Source organism: Thermobia domestica, chromosome 1, assembly GCF_964235325.1.
Source record: "Thermobia domestica chromosome 1, izTheDome1.hap1.1, whole genome shotgun sequence".
Taxonomy (NCBI): domain Eukaryota; kingdom Metazoa; phylum Arthropoda; class Insecta; order Zygentoma; family Lepismatidae; genus Thermobia; species Thermobia domestica.
The window spans coordinates 383,138,656-383,162,329 of NC_137454.1; the positions used below are offsets into that span (position 1 = coordinate 383,138,656).

The window sequence follows — 23,674 nt, forward strand, 5'->3', positions numbered from 1 at the left end:
GTCAGGGCGGAAAAGCGGTTTCTGCACTCAGCCCTGAATTCCACTAGGGAGCTCACTGGTCCTGTTGGTGCTCTTTTCAATGATTTTCTGGGGGGCTGCAGGAATCCATCATCTGAATTGGTAGTTTCTTCTGTGGGGCTTGGGGGGGGGCGGCGGTACTTCCGTTGAGGTTCCCGGTTCTGCCTGGTAGTATATAGAGTTTCCTCCTCGCTTTGCTGTAAAGGGGGAAATTGTTGCGGTGACTGGGTGTCGGGCGCTGTATCCTGCAGTGGGGTCATCGGGGGGGGCTCCTGTGGGGTTTTCGTTGGTTTCTTGGCCTTGTTGATGGTTACTCTTCGCTTTCGGACTGTGCCCAGGGCGGTGAATTTGAGTCCCTGGAGCTGCTTAGTGACGGTATTAAGATTGCTGGGGGGGGCTTTCCTGGGGCGTGGCCCCTTGCTGGTCGATGGTCTGCCCTTTCGTGGCGCGGGGGCTTGGGTGTTCCCCTCATTCATGGCTATTATCACTGGATGGAAATCCTACTTAAGCACTACAGTTCCGGTGGCCCTTGAAAGGACCGCAGGGTCTTGATAGCACTGTCACTTATTATGGGGGGGGGGCTCTCTTTTATGGGTGACTTATGGGAGATTCGTCCATCTTCGGTTTCCTTCGGGTCGGCTTCGTGTCTTCCTGTTTCTTCCTCCTATCATATGCTTATAATCGTGTTTATAAATAATAACACGTGTTTACAGTTATACAGGGTGTTTCAGATAAAACGTCCAGTGCTTATAAATCCGAAACGGCTGAGAATAAAAAGATGAAACAAAAACTGAGATAGGAAAGTGTCATAGGGCGCATGACATGGTGTTGTCGTGGTGACCCACAGGGCCCTCCTTCAAGGGGGCCCAGGGGCCAACTTCAAATTTTCAAATGGGAACATGTATTGCATCATACCTCATTCAATAGTCCTTGAAATACGAAACAACTTTTGTAGAAAACCATTTTCGATTTGGGCCACCGTTTTCAAAATGGCCGCAAAAAGCCCTGTATCCGTTTGAAGTTGGCACCTAGGCCCCCTTCACTGAGTTTCCTGAGGGTCACCACAACAACACCACTTGATATGCTTTATCATCGTTTCTATCTCAGTTTTTGTTTCATCTCTCTATTATCAGCGGTTTCTGATTTAGGCCTATAAGCACTGGACGTTTTATCTGATACAGAACCCACTTTTTGCGGCCATTTTGAAAACGGTGGCCCAAATCGAAAATTGTTTCCTACAAAAGTTGTTTCGTTTTTCAAGTACTATTGAATGAAGTATGATTCGGTACGTGTTCCCATTTGAAAATTTGAAGTTGGCCCCTGGGCCCCCTTGAAGGAGGGCCCTGGAGGTCTCCACAACAACACCATGTGATGCGCCCTATGACATTTTCCTATGTCAGTTTTTGTTTCATCTTTTTATTCTCAGCCATTTCGGATTTATAAGCACTGGACGTTTTATCTGATATAGGACCCACTTTTTGCGGCCATTTAAAAACGGTGGCCCAAATCGAAAATTGTTTCCTACAAAAGTTGTTTCGTTTTTCAAGTACTATTGAATGAGGTATGAATCAATACGTGTTCCTATTTGAAAATTAGAAGTTGGCCCCTGGGCCCCCTTGAAGGAGGGCCCTGGGAGTCACCACAACAACACCATGTGATGCGCCCTATGACATTTTCCTATGTCAGTTTTTGTTTCATCTTTTTATTCTCAGCCGTTTCGGATTTATAAGCACTGGACGTTTTATCTGAAACACCCTGTATATGCTCGAAGAAATAATACACACTGAAAGATGATGATCCTTACAATATGCTGAATTTCATCGTCCTAACTTGAGGGGCTGTATCCCCGTGAGGATACACATCTTAATCAAAGCAACATCATAAAAACACAGTTCGAGGTAGATGATAATTACCTAGCTATATTCCAAAGCACATTTCAAGCATTTCAGATTCAAAGTGCAAGTTCATGTAGTTCAGACCCTACAGTATGTTAACCTGTAGATCCATGTCTCATATAGCCTCCATGCTGAAATGGATTCTAAACCCTAACCTAACCAATGATCAAACATGTTTCATATGATGCAATCCTACATAATATCAGTTCCATTTTATGTAGCATACTAACAGAATACCCGTTTTTCCCATGGGGAAGATACGTTTCATTTTGGACATAAAGTGTTGAATTTGGATTTAAACTGCATCGGAAATGTCACTGTTCATCTCAACGATCCCGAAAACTATGGATTCGAATGTTATATCGGTCATTTTTGATCATTTATATCATATAACTCCTCCCTCTCCATCTTAGGTTGCACCGTCAAAGTGAAATGATAAAAAAAAAAAAAGCATCCAAGGCTCCAACCTCATCTATATGGCAAATTTGATCGAGATCCAGTCACGTGATTCAAGAGTTATTTATTTTTATATTATCTACCCCTCCCCTCCCCTACGTTGTACCGTCAAATTGAAATGATAAAAACCAGCCTAGGCCCGAACCACATCCATGTTGAGAGTTTGATCGAGATCGATCAGATGGTTCAAGTGTTACTAAGTCACAAAGATAGTGACTTCCATTTATATATATTAGATGGAAATTATGAAGAAATGTTGTATATCAAATAATAATGAAATGTTTATCAGGAAAATATTCTCGATATTGATATATCGATCGCAAAATCTTCCACTAAGTTAGAACATCAGATATCCTGTAGTATATGATGATATAATAAGGATATCTGTCTTATATTTGTTTTATCACGTTTGGTTCTATGTCTGTTTATATATTGACTTAGCCTATGGCTTTTCCTGTGATGTATGTGCTCTCTGTTTCCTCTCAAAACAATCCCCTCTTTCTCTTTTGTCTGAGTGTTACTGCTGCGAGAAAATAGTAGTGGAAAATAAATAACCTGACAGAGAGAATGGCGTGCGCAAGAGCCCTTCTATTTCAACTGTGTTCCCGGAAAATGTGTGAAACATACTGTGGTTCCACCCCCGCCATCCTCTGACGGAGGAAACCCTCCCTTTGCTTAAGGGAAAGAAGTGTGAATGACCTCAGCTGTGTTGCCAATTTGTCATTCGGTTGTTTGGTCTTGACGATTGAAGATCGTACGTTACTTGGCTAACAAGACAGAGCACAGCAAAGTCCATGAAATAATTCATTATGGCAACGCTTCCGCATCCAACAATTGAAAGATCTCGGTCGCAGCAACTTGTCCTTCCTCTTTCGAGGAAGGTACGGTAAAACATACATCAACAGCAGCGCCAGAAGGGACACAGTTGAAATGGAAAAGCTCTAGTAGTAGAAATCAATTCTTGGTAAAGAGTCTGACTTTCATCATTTCCCTCAGGGTATTTCGTACTCACTTTTATCAAATATTGTTACTAAGCTTAATATAATTTAAATATATTGCTTTTCTATCTTCTGTATATATGTTCTTAAATTATATAATAATAAATAACATAATCCTGTTACTTTCTTCTAGAATTGTGCCCCATCGCAGAGATGCCAGGAACGGATCAATCGTCAGATGTTCGCACAGCGCATTCCTGGTTAAACAGTGACTTCTTCCAGACAGCTTTGCGAAAGCGTGAGAACGATCCTGAACTGGAGGTGAACCAATGCCAAGTCTATGCTGGGACTAATGTAGGAGACAACTATGCCACCATTGTCTATCGCTCAACAGTGGACGCTGAAACAAAAAATGGTAAGAAACAGTACAAGTTGGTCATCAAGTGCGTTCCTGACAATGAACTTCGAAAGTCATTTGTGAAAGATATGGACATATTTCTCAAAGAGGTAACCATGTACGAAATGGTGTTTCCAACGTATGAAGAATATCAAAGAAAGAAAGGTATTACAACACCACTTTTGGACTATATTCCACGTTGTATTTACTCTGTCATGGATGATGAGAAGGATGCCATTGTGCTCGAAGATTTAAATCCTTTTGGTTTCAAAATGGGGGAACGAAAGAATGGCCTAGACTTTGACCATTGCAAGCTAGTGTTTATCGCGTTGGGAAAATTTCATGCGTTTTCGTTCTCCATGAAAAGTGAGAATTTAGAAAGTTTCAGAGAAAAATTTAAACTTTTTAAAGAATCCCTCTATTGTGAAGCAAACAGAGACAAGTTTGGTGAATGGCTTAAGGTGCAAATGAAACATATTGTTACGACAATAAAAACATTCAGTGGCTATGAAAGATTCATTCCAAAGTTGGAAGAATTAATGACTACGGGATTCGATAAATATGTCGAGCTTTGCCGCCCAACAGAACCTGTTACGGTTCTCTGTCACGGTGATTGTTGGCTGAATAACCTGTTATTCTCCTATCATAATGATTCCAAAACACCGTCACAAGTGAAACTGTTAGACTTTCAGGTTTCTCGTTACGCGTCACCAGCTCTTGATCTTTTGTACTTCTTGTACACAAGCACTACCAAAGAACTCAGAGATGAGCATCTGGAAGAACTGTTACATATCTACCATAACACTTTTAGTGACACGGTCAGGTTATTCGGATCAAATCCTGACGTGATATCTTTTGAAGTCCTGAAGAAAGAATTAGAAATGAAACAGCTATTTGGTTTTCTAACAGCTTGTCATCTTTTGCCTATAGTTTTGGCTGATTCAGAAGCAATTCCAGACATGGATTCAATAACAGAAGAGACTATGAATGACCCAGAAACTCTGAAGATGGATGCAGTATTTCGTAATCCAAAACTTCATCAGAGACTGAAAGAATTATTAGATGAAATAGGAGACAAGGTACTACTGTAATACGATGTAGTAATTTGTTTAAATGTGTTCTCTGCCTGAATATAGTCCTATTAGGAGAAAATGTCTTCAATAAGAACATCTAATTTAAAATTCTTTACTTAGTAAGGAAAAAGAGGTCAACCAAGAGTCACGCAGGACATTAGAGTACATTTATTTTCTTGGCACGCTTCCCGCCTAAAGAATGGATTTGTCTGCAATCCATTGTTGCCACGCCCAGTGGCGGCGTTTGTTCGTTAAAAGTGTGTGTGTGGGGGGGGGGCAAGATATGATCTGAATATTTGTATATCAATGTTAGTTTTCCTGGTTGTTTCTAATACTTTGTTTGCCGAAAGGTTGTATAACTAATAGGATACTATCTTTTTCAGTTAAAGTACCGTATATCGTATTTCATATTTTATTAGGTAAATTGACAAGAGCAACAGAAGTAGATACTAGCTCTTTGTACTCTTAAACAACGAAGGTGTAAGAAGATATTTGATTCTTTGCTCATGAATATCTTAAAATTCTGTCTGGAAAATTGTGTGATCAGATTATTTAATAACAAATTTGCAAAACAAATAAATAGAAAATATAATATTAATCATAGTAATGAATAGTGAGGCTTGTTTTGTAGAAGTTACATTGAAACTGGGAACTAATAAACAACTTAATTATTAATTCCACACATGCTATTAAATGTATGTTATTACTCTTAGAAAATGAAAGACAGTGAATACTACAAGCATTTTTATGCTACATTTAAAGAAATATTTACTTTTGCAGCTTCCCGGAACATGTTCGTTGCCGTTAGGTACAGTTTTCATTTTCTTGTAACACATCAAAACACAATATTTAGAATCACTCCACACTCCAGTTATACAAAATAATCATGGAACCTAGAATTCACTAAATTTAATTGTATATACACTCATACACCCCTAAACACACCACTTCACTCATGTACACTGCAGAACAATAGAAAAGGTAGAAGATGTTTCATATTAGTCTCTTTTTAATCAATATTCTTTACTATTAGAAAGAAGAAAAGACATTTTAGGAACTGTCAATTTTTGTGCAATTAAAGAATAACTTGTGACAAACTTCTTTTTTGCGAAATGTTTTCTCAATTAGTTTCAAAGCGGCTGACTAACATATCGAGCCCTGGCAAGAAGTGAAAGTATGCAGGAATTGTTGTGCTCCAATGGGTTAATTTTTGGGGTTATTTTCGGTGGCAATTAAAACCGAATTCCTGTAGCTTTCTTAACTCAATGGGAAGAAACCAATACGTACTCACGCAACGGCAAATATATGGCACCATTTTTTCTATGAACCAGTAATACATACAAAAACTTTACATTTTCAAATGAAACTATATACCTTAATGGGCTACTTCAAAAAAGTGGGGGCAACTGCCCCCTAATCGCCGCCCATGGCCACGCCACGCTTAAGTTGAGAGTTACAATACGCCAGGAAACACAGCAAAATGCCACATTACTCACAAATCATTGTAATACACTTTTTTTGCGTGTGGCAACTACGCAGTTCAAATATCCGCCAAATAGGAATTACTTCTTTTGATGGGCTGGCTATCAACTAACGTCACCTAGACGGCAAAACCAATAAGACGTTTACTAGCTTAAAACGTTCACGTAGTTCGTAGCAGAAAATGCTTTAAAGGCCAATCAATTGCACTGGCGGGAAGTCTGCCTAGATAAAACAAAAGTACTCTAATGCATCAGGAACAGCAACACGTGTAAAGTCGATAATTTAAACAAACGAGTGGTAAAAATAGAAACTAATGTTCAGAATCACTTAGTTGAATACTCTACCAAAAATATATTTCTTGCTATGTCTGTACTGTAGATTTAAGCAGGTTGACAGCTTTTGGTACAGGGTAATGTTCATGTTATATACTTGGCAACACAAGGCGCAATTTACATTCATTATTTCTTCAGGCAACAGCAATATAGAGGCAGTGAACCAAATTAGAGCATACTCTAGCTGTAATATAACTTTTCATAGTTTTTTCTATTGTTCCCAAATATTCAAATAATTCCTTTTGGAATAACTGAATAATGTATGGAAATGTTTAAATAGAACGTTATATAAATATATACAGGATTTGTCCTAAAGTAATGAGACTGGGTCTGGTAAAAATAATTTATTGATCCCATTGGTACATATTGTTAAAATTCTTCAAAATAGTCTCCTTGTGAGTAAATACACCGTAGCCAACGCGATTCCCATGCTGCAAAGGCTCCCTGGAAGTGTCTTGCCGTATCTTATCTTTCAGAGACTCTGTGACAGTCTGTTGGATAGTGGTAATATCATCGAAGCAGTGATCTTTCAGGTTTCTCTTGAGCTTTAGGAACAGAAAAAAGTTTGATGGGCTCACATCGGGGGCTGTACAGGTGTACGGTGGCTGCGACAATGTTGCAACCTTCGGACTAGGTAGTCGGTTACCACGAAGGCGGTGTGGGCTGGAGCATTGTCGTGGTGGAGCTTCCAGTGATCGGTCATTTCCGTTAGACGGCTCTGTGGAGGTGCGCAAGGACTTCTTTGTAGAAAATAGAGTGACAAATACTCAAAAACTGCTTTTGCGCCACGTGTGATCCTCACTGAGTCAGAGCTCGGACGCGACTCCAGCCCGGATCGGTGCGTTGCTTAGCTTAGCTTAGACTCCCAACCACAAATCCCCTCGCCAGGGAGCTCGTTGCTAGCGACTGTAGCGCCGCAGGGTGGCTAGTCTCATTACGGACAAACCCTGTAAATGTTCAAACACTATACTGGACCTAAAACTAATAATATTTTTATACTTATATGATGGTTGTATGGATTATTTTTAAATAAAACAATTCTATTTGTGTAATTTATCCCTGATTACTCTAATTAAGTTTTCTAATACTATGTGTGGTGATTGTCGGGAAACATAATGTTTGTTTTATAATAGTGTATAGACCTTACATTGGTGCCATATTTAAAAGAGATGAGAAACGTATTCTCATGAAATCAGAATTGATGTTAATTGTGTTTCATCCGCCATGTTTCATCATCTTTAACCATTTTCATAAATTTTTATATGAATTTATTACATTACGAACTATTGTTAATAACAATTCTTTGGTAACTATAAGGATGTCTAGGACCTAAGTCTGCATCTAAAGATATAAATCTCAAAGCTTTCTACGAAAGAAACAGAAGGATTAGAGATCGATCCTGGTGAGATGGTGGACAGTTGAGAGCCTGTGCCATATTAGAAATAATACAAAATTTACTATTTTTTACTTGTTTTTCTGATAATGAAATGCAATTTCCCACAATCATAGTGGCTACAACAGAAAATATGAACCTGAAGAATTTTCATTGTTGCCATCTATAGAAATTACAGTGTTGCCACAGTGACATTTTCCCCAAAATCAAAGTTAAGGCAGCGACTAGAAGAACGAACTCAACTGGATTCCATTACGTATTATTATGTTTTGGTAATCTGTGAACTACTTTTTAAATGACATTATTATTTAATTTTAATAGCTGTATTTTAAAACTATTTCGTTTATTACAAACTAAATACAACTATTATTTTTTTTAAAAAAGTAGTTTACAGGATACCAAAACAACATAATACGTAATCAAATGCAGTTGAGTTCGTTCCTCTAGTCGCTGCCTTAACTTAGATTTTTGAGGAAATGTTATTCTGGCAACATTGTAATTTCTATATATGGCAACACTGAAAATTCTTCAGGTTCATATTTTCTGTTGTAGAATGGCATTGTCTAATCATTGTGGAAAGTTGCATTTCATTATCTCCTTTCAGTTACTTAAAACAAGCAAAAGAAATTGATAATTTTTTGTAATGGTAATCGTATCATAATGGTAAGGATATTACAATGTTTTACACTTTCGAACAGATTTATTTTGGATGTTATGTGGTTTGTTACGATGTTTTATAGCAACTAGTTCTAAGTAAAAACATAGCAAACAACAGTACCAAGAGCTTCTTATAACAATTTAGACCCATGTCTGTACCACTTCAGTTACAAGTATGTGCGGTAACTACTAGAAAACATTTTAAATAATTTGATACAATCAAACTTTTAATACAGGGCGCTTGGATTTCTGTCTACAGTCATACCGTTACAGCTCATGGTATAACAAATGGAAATGGAGAACTAGATTAGAGGGTAATTCCATGTCAAATCACCTAATTTTAAAACATGACTGCTTCAATGTCCCAGATTCTCTTCAATTTTTTTAAATATATAAATATCAATGAAATTATGCTAAATTATTTTTTTCGATTTTTTGGATGAAAAATGGTATGGGGAAAATTTTTTAAAAAAAGGTGTGAATTTGGCTCCAAGTTCCCTTTCCGTCACTCAGCATCATGGAACTAAAATTACCATGACTTCCTTATTTTGAAAGTTATTGGGCTCACCCAGGTGCCAAATGAAAGCTTAATTTTTGCCCTTTTAAGTAGATCCTAAGAAACCTTGCAAAAGGTTACACTGTCAAATATTAATGGGTATAAAATGCATTTTTTTTTTTTTTTTTTTTTTTTTTTTACAAATTGTGCCATTGCTTAAAAGTTACAACTATGAAACTTTTCAAACTCTTTTTGTACATTAATCTTAATACGTACATGGTTTGGATAAAAAATAAAGAGGGTGTTTTTTGTATTTTTGTAATTATTATTATTATTATTATTATTATTATTATTATTATTATTATTATTATTATTATTATTATTATTATTATTATTTTGTGTTTTATATGTACGGAAATATACAGTTTTATGCTTTTGTTACAAATTGTGTCATTACCAGTAGCGGCTTCTCTGGGTGTGCAAGTCGTGTGTTAACGCACAACGAAAAATGAAGAAAAGAGTATTTTAATTTAATTAAACGGATCGTCAGAACTTGGGATTTTTTTTTATTTTCAACAAGACAGAATCAATTGTTGAAGTGTAAAAGAACAGAGAAGTGCTGTGCGGTCTCCGTCATGTTTTGAGGAAGCAACTCTGCGAGTAAGTCGTTGGCAACGCTATGGCTGAAGTTTCACTGCTTTAGAATACTCTTATTGTGCACTAGGGATGGCCGGATCCGGATCTGGCCGGATCCGAAGATCCGGATCTGATTGGGTCCGGATCCTTTGGATCCGGATCTCGGATCTGGATCCGGATCTCGGATTTCGGATCTGGATCCGGATCTCGGATTTCGGATCTGGATCCGGATCTCGGATTTCGGATCTGGATCCGGATCTCGGATTTCGGATCTGGATCCGGATCTCGGATTTCGGATCTGGATCCGGATCTCGGATCTGGGTCCGGATCTCGGATTTCGGATCTGGATCCGGATCTCGGATTTCGGATCTGGATCCGGATCTCGGATTTCGGATCTGGATCCGGACCTCGAATCTCGGATCTGGATTCGGATCTCGGATCTGGATTCGGATCTCGGATCTGGGTTCGAAATTCGGATCTGGATCCGAGATCCGGATCTCGGATCTTGATTCTTATCCAAACCCACATCCCATCCAAATTATGATAAACTTGAATATCTAAAATTCGCCGAAAGTAATTTCACGAAGTCCTGACAGTGAAGAAGAGAACAGAAAATTAAGACGAATATTGACAAGTCTATTTGTTTCCTTCATTCTACTCTAAAGATCAAATGTTTGGCTTACTTAAGAAAAAAAATGATCCGGATGAGAGTTCGAATGTCGAATCTAGTTCCACTCGGTTGCAGGACCGAGATGAATATTTAACATTCCTCAATGCACCTATTTCATTGACAGTTAAGAAAACATAAACAGTTAAGACAAGTATTGACTACTTTTTACGTATATTATCTTGCTCAGTCTGTTCAAAATATCAAATGTATACCCTACAATTAGATTTAATAATTATTTAGTAAATCACAATATGAGCACCAAGAATAAACTATGAATTTTGGTGCCTCTTATCTAGATTTGAAATTTCGGATTCATACATAGAATCAGGCTGAAATATAAATATTTGAGATCTGGAAACCGAAACATGTGCTAGTACCAAGATCGTAGTCGTTCGTACAGTGGCGTATTTACGATTTTGTTTCGGGGGGAGGCTTTGCTAACTTTCGGGGGGAGGCTTTGCTAACTTTCGGGGGGAGGCTTTGCCTGAAAATGTGAAAATTCTGCAAGATATTTCATATAGTTTACTATAGTAAGTAAGATTTCGGGGGGGCTTAAGCCCGGAAGCCTCTCCCCTAAATACGCCATTGCGTTTGTACCTAGGTAATGCGAGCGGAAAGCACTTGCACTAATTTCGCATGTAGTTTGAGGAACACGAGAAATTAAAAACAGATAAATATTCTTTTTCAGGAGTAAGTCGCGCTTTAACATGACTTTTCATGAGTGTTGTGTTCAAATATGAAAACTGTAATGACAACTTGTTTGAAATAAAAACCTTTTCATTTTTAACAATAAAGTTAGGTACTTTCACATTGGAGAAAAATTAGCAAGGCACATACCACTGATTAGGGTGCTGATTCTTATGGAAGCTTTCACTTGAACCGGAAGATTTCCTCATGTCAGTATCGGATTGCCACAATTCACCTTGCTGAAACACGTGGTTTATCAGGAGGTCGGACAAGATTCTTTTGAACGTAGCCTGTAGACTGCTTCTAGTCTCAATTATTCCCATATAACAAGACTAGCCATATACATAGTTGGTTCGAAATAAGTTAAAATATCACTAATTGACCTTAAGGGGATAATCGTGATTTAAATATTCGTAAATCAGAAGAGATGTGAAAGTTAAGCGGTAAAATAAATCCGATAATTCCGGAATAAAGAGATTTATATGCAACCTAATGATAGCAATAAAACTTGACCTTAAGGGGATAATCGTGATTTAAATATTCGTAAATCAGAAGAGATGTGAAAGTTAAGCGGTAAAATAAATCCGATAATTCCGGAATAAAGAGATTTATATGCAACCTAATGATAGCAATAAAACTCTTTATGTAACATTTTCAAAGCTAAAATTAACAGTTATCTTCTTGAAGAGGGTTTACTGCAACATAGAATATTACAAATCCAATTATTATAAGTAGTACCTCTGACAGCCCTGCATTTCACATCACCATCGCCCTTCATCCTGACAAGTGGGCAATTCACTTACCCACAATGACTTTTCAGGCGTTCCAGTGACATCAATATCTCAGTTTGGGTTTGGGATCATGCTTCGGTGAACCTTGACTATCACCATCAGCAGCTATTAGAGAATCAGAACTTATTTCTGTATTAGATAATGTGGGTAACTATAGCTTTTCGTCTATAGAAGTCGGAGAGTGTATGGTATTATCGCAGGAAATATTTGATACATAAAACTTAGATTGTCAGTATTTAGGAGCAACTTTTAAAATAATCAGTTACTATAAATGTGCTACAGATTAGCCGAGAAAACCCGACAGCCATAGTCGAGTGGTCTGCGGCATTAGGCTGTGGATCCTTTTACTGTAAATGTCTTGGATTCAAATCCCGCTTCAAATGAACGTAAGCCCGATGGTAGGAACCAAAGGACTGTCGTGCCAAGAATTTAATTTGTTTTAATTACCATAAATGCATTCTTTATTATTAAATTTTATCCAATATTTTCTTTTCAACCAGTTTGCGAAACTCAGAGCTAGCTACTTGTTTTCTTTTTAATTCATGTTCATAGTTAGCACAACTAATCACTAAGGAAAAACAATCATTTCAATAAAATTCGCCTCGCGTCTTTTGTAGCTCTAAGTTATTTTCAGTTTTTTTTTTAAAAGCTGAATGGCGTTTTATCACTTTCCCCTCGCTTTCCCTATTTTTTTTCTAGTTTTACCTATGTTTCTTTGCACGGATATTGCGCCTATATGCACGTGCTTAATTTGTTCGTTTACAAAAGCGGGCCATTTTCCTGCCACTATAGAAAGTAGAGTGCCCTGTATCAGAGAAATATTAATTGACGTATGTAAGTGAATATATCTGTTATGAAGTCATAATTTCTCAGTTTTTGCATCGCACATAGTTTCCTCATCATTAATCTCTTCACCCCCGCTTCCTGAATTCCAGTTCTGGTATTCTTTCTTGAGCAAGGCCTATTTAATGGGAGACTGATGTCTCATGTAGGCTTATTAACTATATCATCAGCAATAAAGAAAGTAGGATTTAATTTGCACTAATTTTAGAACACTACGTTAATTAAATAATAATAATAATACGGAGTGAGCTCAGGCTACTTGTTAGGATTCTTGCTTCGCAATTGGATTATACCGGGTTCGAATTCGGAGACCAGTATCCTGACTGAGGATTTTCCAGGGTTGTTCCTAAGTTATACTGGGCAAATGCTAGGTTAGTACCTTGATCTAAGGCTCTGGAGACCTTCCTTCCATTCCTTTCCCAATGTTTTCATCTGTTGATTATTACAGTGTAAAGTGGCCTCTGAGGATGTATCTGGTAGCTTATAGTAAATAAACAATAGCGACTTAATATATCTTCACGAAACGTGTGGGTTAATTTAACTATAGCCTTACAGTCCCAATAGATAGCTAAAGTTTTAATATTAATTTCCTGACTTTTAAATACTATTTTCGTATTGTTTCAGCTTTCAATTTTCTCATGTATGTTCCACCGGGAATTGAACCTGAGATCACATGAACAAATGCGAATATGATAAATATTTTTGAACACTTTAATATACAAAATACAAAACGCTTCAATGATACGATGCATGGATATGTTTTGGTTACGTCCTGCAATGTATGATTAAAGAAACCTGGAGGGTGAGGAAGAAATAACAGAAATCTCTTTTATATTTACTCCTTCAACAAACTCCTGACCTCAGAAGGGCAAGCCATAAGTTAGGTAATAAAGTCGTACAACGAACACTTTTATTAATACTAATAATACTACACAACCATATCGCTCTCCTGAAATTCTCGTGTGTATGTTTAAAGATCTATTGTTGTTCCACGCCAACCAGTCTATATTTTTTGTTGTACCTTCGAAGTGAAAGATTTGTTGATGGTTGGACTCTAGTGAGTCAGAAACTACTATTAATAAAGAGTTTGTTTTGTCCAGTATTCCTGAGATTAGAAGGGTCTTATCTAAAACATAAAGAACAAAGGTAGCACAAACGTGTTATGGAAACATTTAAAAGCACAGCATCCTACTATATTAGTGAATCCGAAAAAAGTTTTGACGAATTTTAGATATTCAATTTTATCATCACAATTTCAGATGTAGGTTTGGATACGAATCAATATCTGAGATTCGGATCCAGATCCGAGATCCGGACCCAGATCCGAGATCCGAATTTCGGATCCAGATCCGAGATCCGAGTTTCGGATCCAGATCCGAGATCCGGACCCAGATCCGAGATCCGAATTTCGGATCCAGATCCGAGATCCGGACCCAGATCCGAGATCCGAATTTCGGATCCGGATCCGAGATCCGGATCTGAGGTTCGGATCCGAGATCCGGATCTAGGTCCGGATCCGGCAAGATCCGGATCCGGATCTCACTGGATCCGGGATATCCGGATCCGAAAATTTTTGGCCATCCCTATTGTGCACCCGCTTCGTGTTCCTCACCTCGTGCTTGTGTGATCCACCAAGGCGTTGGTTAGGAAATCAACGTCTTGAGTTTTCTGCTTCTCTCAAGCGTTGCAAACTCCGTAGATTTATTTGTGGTTGTACAGATATTTTATAGTAATACGGAAAACGTTTTTTTCGGGGGGGAGGGAAAGGGGGTATGATTTACGCACTTTTTTATTGCTAAGCATATCATTCAATTCAAAAGTTAATGGTGCAATCGAGTTCTTCCTAAAATACGTGTAAGGAGTACGGTTAAAAGAAACATTTTTTTCTCGATCCAAGTTGTGTTGGAAGTGTCAGTTGATCCAAAAAAAAAAAAAAAAAAAAGAAAGAAAGAAAGAAAAGAAAGAAAGAAATAAAAAGAAAATGTCTGGACGTTAAGCTGCAGAACGGGTTTTCCATTCTGCCTTTTTATTTACCTAATTTTCATTTACTCTGTCGTTAATGGGTCATCCTCAAGACTTACGGTTTCGGGCCCCTATTGCTGTTTCTAAAGCAGTAATCCAGAGGTTTCTACGCAAAGAAAGACGACTTGAGCTGAAACTCACGTAATTGTAGGTAAAAATTGCTTGTTTTTGATTTCGAGTTTCTTATTTTGAGGGTATATTTACTTACACTATAATTATTATAATTAAATGTATTCCTTATGTAATAACATCCTCGTTGATTGCTCTTTATAATTTACAGACTAAATTGTTAGAAGTAAATTGCTATTTATAGATTGGCGTAAATAGGACATTATGCAGTGACGATCATGGTTCCTTACTTTCGAAAATTCCGAGAACTTTCAGGTACAGACTATATTCAGGAAATCGATGGGTGGGCAAATACTCGTATTAAATACTCGTATGCTGAATGCCAATGCCACTAAAATAGTTATGCGTAAATTGAGGTAAATTTATCACAATATTTTTGATCAGTAAAACAATGTGGGTGGGAATATCTTTGCTCCTGCAAAGAGGGGGTTCCCCCTCTAGTATCGCCTATGGTTGTGAGGGTTAATATGTTTTTCCTTTGTTGCCAACGCCCTAACATCCACGTCAGGAGACGCTATTGGTCATTACTCACAAGTTACAACTACGAAACTTTTGAAACTTTTTAAATACAATCATCGTAGTACATACATGAAATGGTTAAAAATTAAAAAGGGTGCTTTAGGTATGTAAAACTTACTTTTTGACAGTTTAAAATAAATAAAATTTGTTACTACGTAACGACCAGCTTTTTTGACCAACTTTTTAAACCCCTGACTCGGAGTCCTGGCAACTCTGAGAGACGTTAGAAAGATGATGATTTGTGCAACGGAAATTTTTATATTTAGAATTTTACCTTAGAAGGATGCAGCTCAGACGGAGAAGTAATAGATAATACGATGTAGACCATTTGAAAATATTTTGATTTATTAGTCATTAAATTTAATTATCTTGTATTTGTATTGGTTTTAAATTTTTAAATATTTTTTTTTCAAATTTTAAAGCCACAGATTTATTAACAAAAGATTTAGTTTCGTATCACACTTTTAGTTATAACAGGTTAAGTATTACATTAGACCTTTTAAAATTCCTTGGAATATCCAATCGTAGGAGAAGAAAAGAAGATACAATTTAGATTCTTGTATGCTGCTTACAACTGTTTTAACTTATGTCAGCGTTTACAAAATCACAACAATTCTTAATAACAAACCATAAATTTTACAAAAATAGTTTCAAATAATTTAGTTATTTAGCGCCAAACATGATTTAGTTAAATTGTTTTGCCATTTACTGTCACTCCGCGAACCACTGGATTGATAATTTTCAGATTTTATTACTACTTGTGACTATCCGTTTTTGTTACATTGACATTGAAGTTAATTGCTAAATAAATCTTGTACCACATTTTACATTACATATGTTAAACAGTAAACAGGATAGTTTTGTTTTGTCCGAACAGGCGTCTGTCGGCAGAAGTGCAACTGTTTTTTTTACTTCATTTAGGTGTTTTTAACACATAAAGAATAAGAACAGAGAAAATATTATTGACTTGTTTTTGTTTAACAGCTTTAAAACATGAGCGTATTTTAATATTAATTTTAATATAATGAAGTTAAATTAGAGACATACCTGAAATATTAGACATAACTTTTGCACGGTAGAATTTTGTTTAATAAGAGTTAAAGCAAAGCTTTGAAACCAAGACTTTGGCGATGTTGCAGACAGTCGAAACACTCGACAAGACAATCACAGCAGCAGTTTTTATTAGTTAGTAAAATACTAATTACGTTTCCTCACGGATGGACATTGGTGGACAGGTTGGACATTTATGGATAAAGTAGAAAGTTGACGTAAGATATAGATATATATATATATTTAGGTGGATAAATAGACGTGGACTGATTTAGTAAACATTATTAATTTTAGGAAACGGACTATTAGATATCATAAACACAATTGATAATACATGTGATTAACTTGTGTGATACTATAGGCTTTCCTACTATAAATTTAACATTTTTTTTTTTACGAGTACTAACAAGTACGAGAATTACTAAGATACTAACAATTTTATGCTAGATATTAAATATCCGTTCGAACAGAGAGACAGAGATTAGATTATGCACAACCTACGGAATGGGAGTGTTGGATTGAGCAGTTATGGAGCCGGGCACAAGCCAGGCACCTATGGAAAATCTTCCTTCCATCGTAGAGATTTACCTAAGCATGTTGCAATACATGAAATGCAACTCAAAACTAAACATCTTTGAAGTTAATATTTTTAATTTAAACGTTTGTAAAATTACAAGGTTTTATGACTATTTAGGTTGATATTTAATAGACGGTTGTATTTGAGAATGATGAACTATACATTCACGATTTTGAAGTGTGAACTCCTTTGTTAGTATGTAAATTAAACTTTATAAACATGTGACAATGCTTTACTTGTTTCTGCTTTAATAGTTTTAGACGAAGAGATTGTTTTTATATAATTTCCGTTAACGTTTCGCATATTTATAATGTTTAGAATATGCATAGATTTGATAGCTTTACCTGAGTTGCAGCTACAAGGTAACTCCGTAATTATTTTATAATCCCTCTCTGCTAACAAAGCCAAAACCATGTGAGTATCGTTTCATCTTGAATATCTTTCATATCACCTTTCCCTCAAGGAAAATTTACATTAACTTTTTGTTACTGATTTAGGTTTACTCTAGAACTTAATCTTTTTAATATTATGCACAGTCACATCGATGTACAGAGATATAATTAAGTTTTTTGTAGAGAACTTTGCACCTACATGCTAAACTTCCGTTGTATTTGGTTGTAGTGCACAGTATGCACTGAGATAAAACACCGCATAGGAATCCGGTTTAGATAGTTTTTTCTCTTTGTTCCACGGAAAATTCGATGAAACTCCAAATAAACGTTTTAATAATTACTAAATAAGTATATATAAAAAAGTATATGTTAAATATTAAACAAAATATAAGCAAAAAAACAAATAAAGAATAATATTCGTTCAAGGGTAAACCTCATTTTTAACCTCCCTTACTTCTGCAAATTTTTATGCTATGGCGTTTTTCAATTTAAATGAAAAAAGAGCAAAGTAAGCAAATCTATTTAACGCAACGCAATGATTGCGACAAACTAGCAAATAACATAAAACATGCAAATAGAACTAACCGTAAAATAATTTAATTATAGAATATAAAGAGTAAATGTAAATTAATTTACAATGAGCTTACATCAAACTATTTGTAACGAACAGAATACGTTACAGGTATTTTTGTAATTATTATTTTTGTTGGTATTTTACATGTACGGAAATGTACAGTTTTAAGTTTTGTTACAAATTGTGTCATTCCTCGTAAGTTACAACTATGAAACTTTTGAAACTTTTTTACAGAATTATCTTAGCACATAAATGATATGGTTAAAAAAAATAAAAAGGGTGCTTTTTATACTTTTGTATATTTTTATTTTACACGTACGGAAATATTCAGTTTTAGGTTTTGTTACAAATTGTGTCAGTGCACGTAAGTTACAACTATGAAACTTTTGAAGCTTCTTTTCTTAGATTCATTTTATCACATACATATGATTAAAAAAAAAAGGGCGATTTGGTATTTTTGCAAGCATTATTATTATTATTGTTATTATTATTATTATTATTATTATTATTATTATTATTATTATTATTATTATTATTATTATTATTATTTTAAATGTACAGAAATATAAAGTTTTACTGTTGTTAACAGATTATGCCTTTCCTCTGAAGTAGTGATGGCCAATTCCGGAATTACTTTCCGGAGTCCGGAAAGTAAAATCGGAAAAATTTCGGAAATCGGAAAATTCCGATTTTGGAAAAAATCTGGGATTCGAAAAAAAAATCCGCAAAGTGAAATTTCCGATTCTGGAAAATTTTGGCCATCCATACTCTGAAGTTACAACTGTCACTTTAAAACTTTTGTCAAATAATCATCTTAGTAAATATTAGGTATGCTTAAAAATAGAACTGGTGTAATGTGTAGTTTTGGTATTACCATAATGTCATATATATATATATATTTTTTTTTACTTTAACTGTGACTCTCTTTTTTTCCCAATTGTACCATTGCTTACAACTATCAAACTTTTGTAACTTTTTATAGGATTAATTTACATTTACTAAATATGATTAAATAATAACAAGGGATTAATTTTTTTGTAATAATTTTGCGGTTTTGTGAATGGAAAATATAGGCCTAGCAAAGTAAGGTGTTGAGTCATTATTACAAAACCTATCAATAAAAACAAGAAATAATAGACTAATATATATAGATGAAAACAATAAATATACATACCGGTAACACTTCTTAGAATTACATACAAAATGTTGTGACCTATATTTCAGAGCTCATTCTTTTCATTGATGATATGATGTCTTCTTTTAATTTTGCTTTCAGTTGCGTAAGTCCGGGCTGATTGGCTTGTAAGTGATAGAACAGGAACTTCCCAGATGATATTTTCAAAAGATACACAACAAAAGTCTTCATTTTCTGTCCAATAGAAGGCCCAGAGCGATTCATGAATTGCACTGTGACGAACAAAAATAATAATTACATAAATAATAAAAGCCCACTTTTTATATTTTAACCATATCATGTATGTGCTAAAATAATTTTATAAAAAAGGTGTCAACAGTCTCACAGTTGTACTTTACGGCCAATGACACAATTTGTAACAAAACTTAAAACTGTACATTTCCGTGCATGTAAAATACCAAAACAATAATGATTACAAAAACACCAAAATGAACCTTTTTATTTTTTTAACCATATCATTATACAAAATGTTCTAAGATAATTCTATAAAAAAAAGTTTGAAAAGTTTCATAGTTGTAACTTACGAGCAATGACATAATTTGTAACAAAACTTAAAACTGTACATTTCCGTACATGTAAAATACAAAAAATAACAATTACAAAAATACAAAAAACACCTTTTTTTTTACTTTTTAACCATACCATGTACGTGTTAAGATGATTCTATAAAAAAAAGTTTCAAAAGTTTCATAGTTGTAACTTTTGAGCAATGGCACAATTTGTAAAAACCCTAAAATTTGCTTTGTATGCCCCTTAATGTTTGACAGTGTAACCTTTTGCAAAGTTTCTTAAGATCTACTGAAAGAGCAAAAATTAATCTTCCCTTTGGCATTTGGATGAGCCCAATAACTTCAAAAATAAGGAATTCTGTAATTTTAGTTCCATGATGCTGTGTGCAGGAAAGTGAAATTGGCGTCAAATTCACATTTTCAAAAATTTTCCCTGTCCCATTTCTCATCCCCCCCCCAAAAAAAGGAAAAATTATTTTCGCATAATTTCGTTGATATTTAAATATGAAAAAAATATATGAAGATAATCTGAAACATAGAAGCACATTGCTCTAGGTGATTTGACATGGAATGACCCTAAATATTAAGGAATGCAACAGGTTGATGGGTAAAGCGTGTGTGAATTTTCAAAGATTTTCTAAATATGTTTTTTCACTTAATTTTACCTTAATTCAGTTCATCAATTATTTTTAACAAAATTACAAGAAATATAATCAAATATAACTAACAAAGAAACCTATAATCAAGAAAGAAGAAATTTCTAGAATAAGAAAAATGTTTAAAATACCCTCTGAAAAATGAATGTGAAAACAACAATTTTAACACAAAAACGAATCAACTATTACCATTAATATTTTATTTATTATGTAAACTATACATATATATATATATATATATATATATATATATATATATATATATATATATATATATATATATATATATATATATTTATAGTGGCGATTCTCATTCCACCAATTCTTCCATTATCATTCACTTGCCTTATCCTTAAAAACACCAAGGTAGGTCCAACGGGCCCTTATACATTAACCGAGCTTTTTTTTAGTGTAAACAAAAACGAACCTAACCTAACCGAAACTAACCTAACCTAAACATTGTAAAACACTAATATTCTATAACAAAACCCTTTAAAATAAGTTAATATCATGTATTGATAAGTATTGATAAGTATGGGTCCAACGGACCCACCTTGGGCATTTCTGTATGTAAAATACCTTGGTGTTTCCAGGGGCGGATCTAGGACCGATTTCTGGGTGGGGGGTTATCATACTGCTAGTTAGAGCTACTTTTAAGAGCTTCAATCTCTGGGATGGTTTCATTTATATATATAAAATAAGAAAGTTTCCTCTTGGGGGGGCGATTGCCCCGATCGCCTCCCTCGATCCGCCCTTGGGTGTTTCTAGGGTTAATAATCGTCTCTCTTAGTCTAAAGAGCATAATTCTGGGATGTCAAAGCGAAAGACGTAATCGATATCAACATAATGTATTTGAGGAATTGAGGGGGGGGGGGCTTAAGAAACGGTACTTAGAGAAATAATCCAATACTGCCAAAATACTATCTAACCAAGTCGTTTCATTTAAGAATGTCTTGTGTTTAGTGCAAGGAAGAAAACAAATTCCAAGAAAATACATGGAAAAGACACGAAAAACATTTGTTTTTCTTACAACACTGCTGCTAGAAAGATCACTCATCCTTACATCAGCTGAAATTTTAAATCAGTATTTATCCTGAGATTTGTGATTGATATAAACATTGTGATTGTGATAGTTACAAACTTGCATTTTATTTTCTTATTTTTGTAACGAACGTAATGTATATTCATTATTCAAGAAAGAGTAGTTTAAATGCCTGGCTTTCAATAGCCCTGATGAACAGAATATTGCTGCGGTACAAGGGAATACTTCTATGACAGAATTTCCTGATAAATCCCTTCCAAACCGACACAGTTGGCAACACTACTTCTTTTGCCGAATAGGAAACAACACACTATAAATTGGCTCGGAACGTCCAACGGAAGTTGTTCCGAATTGGGACCGGAACTAATTAAAAAATGTTGTCAGAACAGGGAAAACTTATGTCTAACTTATTCCGAATCTTCCAAGCAGTACAATCTAAAAACTGTGTCGTTTAAATAAGCATTTTTAAAAAAACGCGTTTTTTTTTACATATAAAATGAATGTAATATTGTTACTTATAAATGGAAGGTCTCATGTTATGTATTAACTGAGCACAATGTGGCGCCTAAATGAACGTAACAAACTTGATGTATGTTACGTATAAATAGAAATGACAACCATTACACATAAATAGAAAAAAATGAAATGAAATCTTTGAGTTTTACGTCCCACGGTTATGCCGGTTAGGCTAAAGGAGACGGTGATGATGAGTAATGAATGAAATGGTGGAATGAAGAAAGTGGGAGGAAACGGGAGAACCCCGAGAAAACCCACGCACACGGTGTTTGTCCACCACAAAGTTCACTTGGCGGGGGCTGGGATCGAACCCGGGACCCCAAGCACCAGAGGTGAACGCTCTACCACTGAGCCATCGCGGCCCCTACACATAAATAGAATACACACCGTTACATATAAATAGAGGAGACATCATGCTGCTATATAGGGGACAAAATAGACTAATCTCTAACACAAACTCTTATTTTCTTGGAACTACATGTATCGGAGTTCATTTAGCCGTATCTATGTTAACGCGTACAGCATATATATATATATATATATATATATATATATATATATATATATATATATATATATATATAATGGACAGATAAACGAGGGAGAACGGTGGCTCAGTGGCAGAACGCTTAACTATGATGCCTGAGGTCCTTGGTTCGATCTGGGCCAAATAAGTTTCTTATGGGTAACATCGTGTTCGTGAGTTTTACCGGGTACTCTCGATTCCTCCCACATTCGCATTCCATCAAATTATTTTACCATCATTCACTTGCCTTAATCATCCGTCTTCCTTAGCCTAAAGGATATAGTCATGGGATGTTAAACTGAAAGATTTCATTTCGTTTCATAAATAGATAAACATTGACAAATCTAAATAATCAGTCCCTGTTACTTACCAAATCATCAGATTCTAAGAATCATTTAGAACAAAATTATTACTTTCAAATAATAAAATATATCCGGAATTTAATATTTTGAAAATAACATAAATTACTCAGTTTAGAAGTATTTTCTGTAAACATATGCATTGTTATGGGATATTAACCTAACTAATTGCTAATCGTACGCACAAACACAAACTACGTACTTTTGTGACGTAACATACTTCCATATGACGTTATTGCAAACCTTATAACATTCATAAACACGAGAAAAACTAGCAAATAGCAAAAAAATTAGTTACAACAGAAAATTACTGTAGCGGAAATATCATTTAAAAAAATAGTTTGTTATAAACGGAGTACTACTTGCGAATATATGAGTGGAAAAATTAATACATAAAAGAAAGCACAGGATGTATCAAAATGAACTTTACCCGCCTTATGCAGAGTCGTTTTGACATATGATTAGCGTCATACTAAAGGCTGCCTACTGCAGGAAACATACGTTAGGCGATTTCTTTAGTATGGCACTAATCACGCGTCACAACGTCTCTGCATAAGGCCTTACAAAAAGTCATATTTATTTATTTAGCTTACAGACATGGTTTTGGTGTAATTTTTGTAACGCATATTGGGAACCACTATTTAAAATGTAACGATTAGTTTATATTATACACAGTGGCGTATTTACGATTTTGTTTCGGGAGGGGCTTTGCTAACTTTCGGGGGGGGCTTTGCCTGGAAATGTGAAAATTCTGCAAGATATTTCATTTACTTTACTATACTAATTAAGATTTCGAGGGGGGCTTAAGCCCGGAAGCCACCCCCCTAAATACGCCACTGATTAT

At 35.3% G+C, this 23,674-nt stretch overlaps 2 protein-coding genes across 3 annotated transcripts in view; one reads left to right on the forward strand and one right to left on the reverse strand.

The window, feature by feature from the left end:
• LOC145682766 (uncharacterized) overlaps window positions 1–9,938 on the forward strand; it is a 67,225-nt gene extending 57,287 nt beyond the window's left edge. The window contains exon 4 of the mRNA XM_081754146.1: window positions 3,501–9,938. Coding sequence (XP_081610272.1) covers window positions 3,501–4,795 — 1,295 coding nt within the window. The 3' untranslated portion in view covers window positions 4,796–9,938. The remainder of the gene's footprint in view (window positions 1–3,500) is intronic.
• The window catches only part of LOC145664748 (uncharacterized), a 578,976-nt gene that overhangs the window by 207,275 nt on the left and 348,027 nt on the right, over window positions 1–23,674 (reverse strand). The window contains exon 2 of one of the 2 annotated variants that reach the window (XM_081731647.1): window positions 19,202–19,434. The exons of the other annotated variant lie outside the window; for it this stretch is intronic. The gene's annotated coding sequence lies outside the window, so the exon portion shown is untranslated. The remainder of the gene's footprint in view (window positions 1–19,201; window positions 19,435–23,674) is intronic. 2 annotated transcript variants of the gene reach the window in all.